The following is an 11,543-nucleotide window of genomic DNA, read 5'->3' as shown; positions in this document are numbered from 1 at the left end:
GACACTTATTACTTCTGTATATAGGTTGATAGCTATAGACATATGTTTTTCTTATGCCCTATTGCGAAGGCTGTGTGGGGCTTGGTGGCTAGCTGGTGTGGCACTAGCACTATTCCTAGTTCTATAGACCAATTTTTAGATGGATTGAATTAATTATGAAAACTGATAACTCTATGTTATAGGCTTTGCAGCAATTTGTTAAGCTATTTGGAAAGCCAGAAACAAAGCTTGTTTTGAAAAGAAGTTGATTCGTCATTTTTCATGCTTGTTCTTTACTAACCATATGGGTAATTTTTTTAAAGACATGAGTAAGGAGGAGTTGATTCGAGGTGCGTATAGCCTACTACAATCGGTATCACAGATGCTGGTGCAACATCACCCACCACAGATCCTCTTTGGAAATCAGCTGAGGCTTCTGCATGAGAAAGATCATACTGACAATGAGCAGGAGAATGAAAAGGTTGCAGGTTGAGGGCTCATGTTCCGTTATTTCTAGGTTGATATAGTTCTAGGGGTTGCTTTCTGGTTATGAGGTGCCTTTTCCGTAGTCTTGGATATGATTTATTTTGTCCTGCTTTTAGGTAGTTTTTGGTAACTCTGGTTTGGTTCCTTCTTGTATCTTCGTTAGCACGTTTGAATCTTTGTACTGGTACTTTTCCGTTACGTTGTTAATGGAAATAGGGATCCCCACCTTCGAAAGAAACGAGCTCGCTTTTTGAAACTTAGCACATTAAAAAATTGTTGAATAAATTACCTTTCAATAATCAGGTTACCATTTCAAACCACGTGTTCTTGGGTACTCAAATAACTCAAGCAAGCGATGAAAAACGAAAACATTTAGATATGTACTTTATTGTGAACATCCATGTACAGCTGAGAAGGTTTCAAGAGGCTCTGCAACTTAGCTGATACGCAAAGGAAAATAAAATAAACTTTTCACGCATGTAAACATCCACATGGACTTGTTACTATCATTAACATCATAACATCTACGAGCCAAGCAGGAGGGAAGAGACCTCAGGCAGATGAACTTGCAGCAGCCATTGTCTTGTTGAGCAGCTCGCAGAGCGCCCCAGGAGAGCTTACGGGCGGGCTGCACTTGAAGTCCTGGCACACATGCGCCACCGCTGCCTTCTCCGGTGGACTGCTCCGTGCCATTTGCGCGATGTTTGCGTTGTTGCTCTCCCAGAAGTCCATTTCTTCTGTGTTCCTGGGGTCGATTTGGATCACCTGGTTCAACAAACAAGGTGCCAAAATATCAGTAAATATGATATCTTATAGGTAGTGGTTGAGCATACAATGCTGTTAACTAGCTAATAAAGCTACACATGGTAGGGTACTGTGTGCGTATTTGAAGTAGTGCCCATCGACTTCATACATGATACATGAATCAGACACATGCAAACTAACAGGACGGCGTGCTTATCATTTTCATACATGAATTAGATGCGCACAATTTATTACTCTCCCCCAACAACCATCTTTCAATTGATAGACTACAGTTGCACGTTAACTCTTTCATTGGACAGAGTGCCGCACCAGCAAATTAGATAGGAAGGTTTTCATAAGAAGAAAATTTATTGCCACACATCTTTTTTTGGTGGGAGGGTACTCCAGGTAGTGGGTCCCCGCTTCTCAAAACAAGGCAGATTAAGGGAGAATGCCATCTTTTTCATAGATAGTCTGAGTTCGAGCTACAAACCCGATAAACTATCCGCAAGGGTCCCAACGCTTTTTAACTTGACTGCGATGGCACTTCATTCTATTCACAAGGACGTACCTAATGATTTATAGGTCTTCTGGGTGCAAAAGAAGCAAGTGCATGACATTTATAATATGCAAAGGACCATGATATAGGCACACAATTAGAAACTCCGTTAAGAGTAAGGAAGCAAAAAAGAAATAATTAGGCAACAGAACAATCCTCACTCACAGTTCTATTCGGGTCATATGATGAAAATGTAGCTGCAACCATGTCCTGAAATTCTGCAGACCCTTTATGCCCCACCAGCACTACCTGCTTCCTCGATGGAACAGAGAGCATGTCTGCTGCACAACACATCAAAGGCAACGCTATACTAAGTTGTCGTAGTCTGGTCTCGAAGACTACCTGCAAAACAACAAATGCATAAACAAACATAAGCAAATATCTTCATATCAGATACATGGCTTGAAACATGACTACTTTGTATGTGGAAACATTAAATGCCACTTGTGTGACGACAGTATTTGTCAAGAGCATCTGAGGCTGAGATGATATCACAAATTTTATATATGGTTTCTTGTTTCACAAAGTATGCTAACCTTAAGCCTCACGTTAGAATAATATTTTCACATCTACATCCATTTCAGTAGTAAGATAAAATGTATCCATTAAAAATGTCATCCTCAAATGAAATTGCCCTATCCATCACTGTTCACATGTAACATGTGAATACATATATCCTTGCCAATACCACAGAAGCAACTACACCATTACCTTCCAGAGAAGAAAAATTAATTTAAACTACAAAACAAAAGGAACGATATTTTATAACACTTACCATATGACATAACATCAGGCTACTACAAGAGTGTAATGTATATAAGCCTAAGAATAGAGCACATACCAAGAGATGTTCAACATTGCGCTTGTAACCATTAGATTTGGCTGCATCAAATATACTGGACAATCTGATCAAGTTGATCGCTGCAACTGAGTTACCAGAAGGCTCTGCACCATCATAATCCTCTTTTACACGCAAAAGAACAGAAGGGTCTTCTCCAGGTGTATTAAAATAGCCACCTCCTTGTTTGTCCAAAAATAATTCATCCTACAAACATAAAAAATTACGAGTAGATATAACGTAATAAATGGATTACTGAAGAGTGAAGATACAACACCAAAGTTTTTTATGAGAACAATTCACTTGCCTGAGTGACTTGCAGTTGGATAGCCCACAGAAGCCACTCTATCTTTCCACCAAACTCATAGAGATCCAGCAACCCATTGATAAGGAAGGCATAATCATCCAAAAACCCTGGTGCTTTTGATGGCCCATTGCGATAACTATGATGCAACCTTTTTGAGCTTGCGTCATAGAGTTTTTCCTTTATAAAGTTTGCTGCCTTTTCTGCAACTTCAAGATATTCAACTGGCTGCAAAAATATCCAGAAAAATAACTGGTAAAAGAAAACAAATTCAGGCGGTCACAGCTATAATTGGAGTGAATAATATGGTGATGTGGAGCAGGTGAAGATCTATAACCCGTTTCCTCCCCTACACATGATGAGGCGGCTAAGAAATGCATATGAAGCAGCGCATAGTGCCACTGGTGTGAACAGATCATACACAACATCGTGGTATTTCCTTTGACATGCAAGGCGCAGCATAAGAGACACCATTCCCACTTAATAGCTTGATCAGATTATGCGCACGTACGCACTTCCAAATTTTGGTTTGGACAAGGAAAACTTCCATGACAACACATGACAAAACTAGAAGTAAACAAAACGAACAATACAGGATCCCACGCCAGGTTGCTTAGATCATCATCATCATCATCAACAGCCTTTGTCCCAAGCAAGTTGCTTAGATCATCATGTATATAGATGTTACTACAGTAAGACAGTATATGAAGAAATGAGGTGCAATATCCAGAGAAAGAAGCAAGCTTTACATTGCATCCAGTTATTGGGAAATTGAATCTGGTTCCAGTTGGTCCTGACTTCAGAATTTGTGAAGCTCTTGCAAAAGCAGATATTGCTAGTCCATTCCATGAAACAATGACCTAAAGCCAATTGTAGTTAGTACAATATGTAACCACATTAAAAATGAGATGTGATGGACATGTATAAGAGAACCTTGTCATCCAAATGAGGTCTTGGCCTCTTCGACCGGACATCAAACAATATCTGTCGACAATCCCCCAAGATTTGATAATATTCATCAAGAGACTTCCCACACTTCGATGCCATCAAAGAAGCTGGTTTTCTTTCTATTAGCACGTTTTGACAACTGAATTCATTGTGAGGATCACTCATCCGTGAAAGGTCACAATTGCCAGATGATTTAACATAGTAATGGTTCTTGAATAGCTCTGCGTTCTCCCCAAGCGCGTCCTCGATCTTCGTAGAAATGCAGGGATAAGCACAAAACAACAGTAGTTATAACCCAATGATGAAAACATGATATATTATACGGATATTCAATGAAATGACGGGTAACAACAAGCAGATAACAACAGGGGTTTAGAACCCACCAGATGGGCCTTTTGATCCCAACTTGTTGCAAAATATAGTACACATTATGACTTGTTAGGTAGAGTCCAAACATCAAAACGGAAAAACTCAAATTTGAAATTCAAAAATATAAAAGCAGAGTGCAGTTTGCTTAAAATTGCTGATTTTAATAGTTATATTATGGAACATAACAACAACAACAAAGCCTTTCAGTTCCAAACAAGTTGGAGTAGGCTAGAGATGAAACCCATAAAATCTTGCAAGTCTAGTCATGGCTCTGGCACGTGAATAGCTAACTTCCACGCACCCATGTCCATGGCTAGTTCTTTGGTGATATTCCAGTCTTTCAAATCCCTCTTTACAGACTCCTCACATGTCAAGTTTGGTCTACCTCGACCTCTCTTGATATTATCCGCACGCTTTATTCTTCCGCTATGTACAGACGCTTCTGAGGGCCTGCGTTGTATATGCACAAACCATCTCAAACGATGTTGGACAAGCTTCTCTTCAATTGGTGCTACACCAACTCTATCACGTATGTCATCATTCCGAACCCGATCCTTTCTTGTGTGGCCACACATCCATCTCAGCATGCGCATCTCCGTTACACTCAACCGTTGAACATGTCGCCTTTTAGTTGGCCAACATTCTGCGCTATACAACATCGCAGGTCTAATTGCCGTCCTATAGAACCTGCCTTTTAGCTTCTGTGGTACTCTCTTGTCACAGAGGACGCCGGAAGCTTGGCGCCACTTCATCCATCCGGCTTTGATTCGATGGCTCACATCTTCATCGATTTCACCATCCTTCTGCAGCATCGACCCCAAACATCGAAAGGTATCCTTCTGAGGTATCACCTGCCCGTCAAGGCAAACCTCATCCTCCTCGTGCCTAGTAGTACTAAAATCGCACCTCATGTACTCAGTTTTAGTTCTACTAAGCCTAAAACCCTTCGACTCCAAGGTCTGTCTCCACAGCTCCAACTTTCCATTTACCCCCGTACGACTATCGTTGACTAGCACCACATCATCTGCAAAGAGCATACACCATGGGATATCACCTTGTATATCCCTTGTGACCTCATCCATCACCAAAGCAAAAAGATAAGGGCTCAAAGCTGACCCTTGGTGCAGTCCTATTCTAATTGGAAAATCATTGGTGTCACCATCGCTTGTCCGAACACTTGTCACAACATTATCGTACATATCCTTGATAAGGGTAATATACTTTGTTGGGACTTTGTGCTTCTCCAAGGCCCACCACATAACATTCCGCGGTATCTTATCGTAGGCCTTCTCTAAGTCAATGAACACCATATGCAAGTCCTTCTTTTGCTCCCTGTATCTCTCCATAAGTTGTCGTACCAAGAAGATAGCTCCCATGGTCAACCTCCCAGGCATGAAACCAAACTGATTTTTGGTCACGCTTGTCATTCTTCGTAAGCGGTGTTCAATGACTCTCTCCCATAGCTTCATCGTATGGCTCATCAGCTTAATCCTACGGTAATTAGTACAACTTTGAATATCCCCCTTATTCTTGAAGATTGGTACTAATATACTCCGCCTCCATTCTTCGGGCATCTTGTTTGCCCAAAAAATAAGGTTGAAAAGCTTAGTTAGCCATACAATTGCTATGTCTCCAAGGCATCTCCACACCTCAATAGGGATACCATCAGGGCCCATTGCCTTGCCTCCTTTCATCCTTTTTAAAGCCTCCTTGACCTCAAACTCCTGAATCCTTCGTACAAAACGCATGTTGGCATCATCAAAGGAGTCGTCCAGCTCAATGGAAGAGCTCTCACCTTCTCCATTGAACAGCTGGTCGAAGTACTTTTGCCATCTATTCTTAATCTCATCTTCCTTCACCAGAAGTCGATCTGTCCCATCCTTTATGCATTTGACTTGGTTGACATCCCTCGTCTTCCTCTCACGGATCTTGGCCATCTTATAGATGTCCCTTTCCCCTTCCTTCGTGTTTAACCGCTGGTAGAGGTCCTCATACGCCCGACCTCTTGCTTCACTCACTGCTCGCTTTGCGGTCTTCTTCGCCACCTTGTACTTCTCTACGTTGTCAACACTCCTGTCCAAGTGTAAGCGTTTGAAACATTCTTTCTTCTCCTTGATAGCCTTCTGGACATCCTCATTCCACCACCAGGTATCTTTCGCTTCGCTTCTACTTCCCCTCGTCACCCCAAACTCCTCGGAAGCCACCTTCCGAATGCAAGTCGCCATCTTTATCCACATATTGTTTGCATCACCTCCTTCCTCCCAAGAGCCCTCCTTAATTACCCTCTCCTTGAAAGCTTGAGCCGCTTCCCCCCTGAGCTTCCACCACTTCATTCTAGCGACTTTAGCGCGCTTATCCCGCTGGACACGTATCTGGAAGCGGAAGTCAGCCACCAAAAGCTTATGTTGAGGGACAACACTCTCTCCAGATATCACCTTACAATCTAGGCAAGCACTCCTGTCTTCTCTTCTCGAGAGGACGAAATCGATCTGGCTAGAGTGTTGGCCACTACTAAAGGTCACTAGATGGGATTCCCTTTTTTTAAAGAGGGTGTTAGCTACGATCATGTCGTAGGCTAGAGCAAAGCTTAAGACATCCTCTCCTTCTTGATTCCTGCTTCCATAACCAAAGCCCCCATGCACCCCCTCGAAACCTGTGTTAGATGTACCCACGTGGCCATTGAGGTCTCCTCCTATGAAGAGCTTCTCGCCAATAGGTACACTCCTAACCATGTCCTCCAGGCCTTCCCAGAACTCCCTCTTGGTGCTCTCATTGTGGCCTACTTGAGGGGCATACGCGCTGATAACATTAAGAACTAAGTCCCCAACGACCAGCTTGACCAAGATAATCCGGTCCCCTTGCCTCTTGACGTCTACCACTCCATACTTGAGGCTCTTGTCGATCAAGATGCCTACTCCATTTTTATTTGTAGTTATCCCCGTGTACCACAGCTTGAAGCCGGTATCCTCCACCTCCTTCGCCTTCTGTCCTTTCCATTTGGTTTCTTGGACGCATAGGATATTAACCCGTCTCCTCACCGCTGTATCAACTAACTCCCGTAGCTTACCCGTCAGGGACCCTACGTTCCAGCTACCTAAGCGGATCCTACTTGGCTCGGCTAGCTTCCTTACCCTTCGCACTCGTCGAGTCAAATGCGAAGACCCTTGCTCATTTTCCACTACACCCGTGCGCCGATGTAGCGCGCCACTAAGGATGCGACGACCCGATCCTTGCCCACTTATCACCGTATCCAGATCAAGATACGGCGCGCCACCAAGGGGGTGACGGCCCGGCTCTTGCTCATTTAACACCACATCCGGGTTCCAATGTGGCGCGTCGCTAAGAGGGTTACGCCCCAACGATTTTCTTTCGGGTTTCATCTCCATAAGAGTGGCTGAGTTTTGCGTTAGCTCGCCAAGCCTATCACAACCCTCCTATATTATGGAACATAAAATAAAGTTAAATAGACAGTAGTGACTATGAGGGTCAACTAACTGAAGTCTAACTAGGCGCGGAGAGCTTCAACATCTACAGGCCAGTAGAGCGTAAATGCGTAATGGCAGTAGACGTGTAAAACTCGAAGTCGCCAGAGACAGTTAACCTTGGCATGCAAGCTTCATTTGATCTTGATGATGGTATGACAGTTTAGACTCTTGGGCCATTTTCTAGGAGTGATCATATGTACACATTATGTTGAAAAGTGTATAAAAACAAGTTAACATAGATGTACCTCTTTACTGGTCCACACATAAAAAGCTCCCTCTTTTTTCCTTGGAGCACCTTCATATTCTGCACTGTCAGCATCTTCTGCTGAGAAAATTTCACCTTCTTCTCCTATCATGTCTCTCCTCAAGTAATCAAGTATGTCACGTGCAATTGTAGAATAATACTCATCTCCCGTGATCAGAAATGTATCCAAGTATACGTTTACTATCTGTCCCTGGTCGTACAGCATCTTCTCAAAATGAGGAACTGAATATGAAGAGGATATGTGAGAGGATAATTCTTCAAAGTCGTGAAAAGAGATTTCTCCATGAGCTCACAGCGAACTTACCATGCCAACACTCATCCACACTATATCTATGAAAGCCACCTCCAATGTGGTCATGAACTCCACCTCTTGCCATACAGTCCAATGTGTGAGTTATCATCTTCATTAAGTTCTGGGCTTCACTATCCTTCCCAGCTTCCAAATGTTTACGAAATTTATAGAGCATTATATAATCTTCAACTGGTCTTGGAAACTTGGGAGCAGAACCGAATCCACCAAATTTTGGATCATAACTGCTCACTAACTGTAAGGGCGTGAGATGAAAATTTATTAAGAAAAAATAATGACTATAAGTTGTAGACATAAAAAACATAGTTTTCAAGTTATCTGTAAGCTTAATTCTAAGCACCATTATGTTAACAACGATTGTAGCAATATTGTGACAATACATTCAAACAAAAGCATTTATAACTGGCCTGGCCGCTTCAAAGGTACTAGTTGACAGAAACAACTTTCTTGGTAAGCTAATATTTGAATTCTAATCCTGAAATCCATCCATACAGGACAACAAAATCATGTTAATAAACTGACCAACACAAGAACTGGGACCTTCCTAGACTACATTCATTGCTTGTTCAAGCATAATCATGGGTAAAAGACATCTCTACATACCGGATTATTTTAGTTCCTTTGAAATATTTATCTGTGAGAACAAGTTTAAACTTGTCTAAATAAAGCCTTAGAACCTCAACCACACTAGGCAGTAGGCAGTTCTCAGAAGTTTGAACGACAGACCAGCATCCATGCAACGAGTTACAACTATGTTCATTACAAGTTCATCTTCCTTAAGCATTTAAGATAGCTAGTTAAGAAAAAAATAAGAGTCCCAAAAAGAGCCTGAGATTCTGATTAGGTCCCAAAGCTAGTGACGTTTTTTGGTGGCTTAATAAACAATGACATAAATCAGGACCCAGGATTCGCAATCCTGGAAAAGGTACGATTTAGCTACGGCAATATCATTGCATCAATAAAGCAATCAGTTTAATTAGTCAGTTTTGACAATAGTTCGCATGAGAATTTATCATTATATTAGGGCAGAAAAATAAACAATGGAGTACTTTTCGAACCTTTTCAACGCACTCATCTACAGAAACGACAGCCAAATCATTTGGCACATCTTGAGAGCTAGCCTTAGCAGATAATGCATCCCTGAGTTGTTCGATAACCAGATTTCCTGACCGCTCAAGTGCAGCACGTTTAGTTTCCCAGGCTTCCTTGACCTTCCTGAAGAGAAGCGGTAAACATTTAGAAGTTACACTCCTGCAGTAATAACTTCAGAAATGATGTACTTCAGCTCATACCTCAACACAGTCTTGAATCCTGGTCTTCCATACTTATCATCCGGTGGGAAGTATGTACCACCCATCAACGGTTTCAAGTTGGATGACAAAAAGACGCTCAAAGGCCAACCACCACCACCATGCAGTGCCGATACATATGTCATATACACCTAAAAGAGACAAGGTTATAGTCAACAAATAACCAAGTGTGGCACCCAAAAGAAACACAAACAACAACCTTGACCATACAAACAAAGGAACAAAGAACTGCAACTTCACTAGAAACAGCGCTTACACACAGGGACTCCAAAATAAGATTACCTTATCAACATCTGGCCGCTCTTCACGGTCAACCTGTCAAAACTAATAATCAGAAAGAAAGCAGGACAGTCACATATTGCATATGCATAACTTTCCTACATCAAAGATAGGTAAGGAATGACATAAAACAAAATAAAAAATTAGTTATCCAATATCAACATAAAACTACCTTGATGCTAACAAACCAATCATTTAGCAACTTTGCAACTTCCTCATTCTCAAAAGACTCCACCTCCATTACATGGCACCTTTGAAATTCAGCCCCCAAATAAGATGAACAGAAACTGAAGTTAATATCAAATGTATGTTGTAGAGCAAAGTCATAAATAGCAGGAATATACATAAAATCAAGGAACAAAAAATAGATGCTAAAGAAAACTTACCAATGGCATGTGCTATAGCCAACTTCACAGGCACATGCACGTTTCCCATGAAGCAAACGAAGCATGTTAGATACAAAGAATGATGAGAGGGGGGGGGGGGGCAAAACAAGATAGTTGCAGGTAATTCTGGTCCTCCTAAAATGAATTAATGAATTTGACTAAATTAGCTTAATTTTACTTGATACCCATCATTACACATTAGCATAATGGTTATTTAGAACAACTTACCATGTCACACATTAGCCCACTACGCAGTTGTAACACAGTAATTGATCTAACACAACAGTACAAGGATAGTTCATACTTGAGAGGAAGATGGGCAAGTCCTTCGCGCGAGCCTTCTCGAAAGCCTCGTCCCCCCAAGGATACCAATCAACCTGCATCAAGTAAAATTAAGAGCAGCAGGAGCAGCTCGATTCCTCGATAGCCTATCCGCCCAATCCCACCCACGGTGAGGAGATGAGCGAATGAGTAAACAGAAGGGCGCTCGGGAAGAAGGCACTCCTCTCCTCACCGGGTTGTGCGCGTGCTGCAGCAGGTAGGGGCTGTGCTCGGCGGCGAGGCGGTTCGGCTTCCGCCCGCCGGGTGCCGAGGACGAGGACGCCGATGACGACATGGCGGCGGCGAGGGCGCGCAGGGGCCGGCGGGTCGGCGGCGAGGAGGACGCGGCGGTGACGAGGCGGTGGCGAAGGAGAAGAGCGGAGAGCATCGGAGGAGGGAGGGGGCGGGGAAGGTGGGAGAAAACGGAGGCGGAAGCGGTGGGGGACATTGGGCGCATGCGTTCGGCGACACCTGCCACGACGCGGCCCACACCCACGACGGCGGGAGCGCCGCGCTCCAGTGTCGCTGCGTTCTGGGTCCCACTTGTAAATTCTCAAAAACAAAATGAAATATTAGTCTCGCGATGCAGGTGCCCGCAAAAGATACATACCGTTGTAATACTCACTCTTTTATGAAATATATATATTTTTCACGAAGAATACTTCACATTTTAACAAAGTCAGTTAAAAAAATTTCTCTGTATTTAAACAAATCCTGCTAAAAGATAATTATAAAAAAATAATAGTCAAATATACGCGCTCTTTTATGAAATAGATTCTTCACGGAGAATATTTTCATACCATCACATTTTAACAAAGCCAAAAAATTACTCTATATTTTAACAAATTCTACCAAAAGATAATTATAAAAAATGGTAGTTAAAATTACTCTATGTGATGGAGACTATGTCAGTGTCCTAACCAACAACTAAAAGAGCACACGGGTAGTACTTGTTCCTTC

At 42.4% G+C, this 11,543-nt stretch overlaps 1 protein-coding gene across 2 annotated transcripts; it reads right to left on the bottom strand.

Moving 5' to 3' along the window:
* Positions 1-821: 821 nt before the first annotated feature.
* Positions 822-11,105, bottom strand: LOC133928835 (uncharacterized). 2 transcript variants are annotated; one of them, XM_062375335.1, is made up of 15 exons: positions 10,777-11,105; positions 10,567-10,639; positions 10,263-10,284; positions 10,049-10,127; positions 9,880-9,912; positions 9,580-9,728; positions 9,346-9,502; positions 8,282-8,522; positions 7,958-8,199; positions 3,844-4,107; positions 3,660-3,770; positions 2,914-3,138; positions 2,610-2,813; positions 1,934-2,110; positions 822-1,230 (listed from the first exon to the last, which is right to left on the bottom strand). In XM_062375335.1, the coding sequence occupies exons 1-15, from the start codon at positions 11,038-11,040 to the stop codon at positions 1,018-1,020; spliced, it is 2,454 nt and encodes an 817-aa protein (XP_062231319.1). In that variant the 5' UTR covers positions 11,041-11,105; the 3' UTR covers positions 822-1,017. The 2 variants fall into 2 exon arrangements, with proteins under 2 accessions (XP_062231319.1, XP_062231325.1); XM_062375341.1 differs by lacking the exons at positions 10,263-10,284; positions 10,567-10,639; positions 10,777-11,105 and having other exon boundaries at positions 9,880-9,921.
* Between the last annotated feature and the right edge of the window lie 438 nt (positions 11,106-11,543).

The sequence above is a fragment of the Phragmites australis genome, chromosome 1 (genome assembly GCF_958298935.1).
Source record: "Phragmites australis chromosome 1, lpPhrAust1.1, whole genome shotgun sequence".
In the NCBI taxonomy this organism is placed as follows: Eukaryota; Viridiplantae; Streptophyta; class Magnoliopsida; order Poales; family Poaceae; genus Phragmites; species Phragmites australis.
This window is presented reverse-complemented; position numbering and strand designations above follow the sequence as displayed.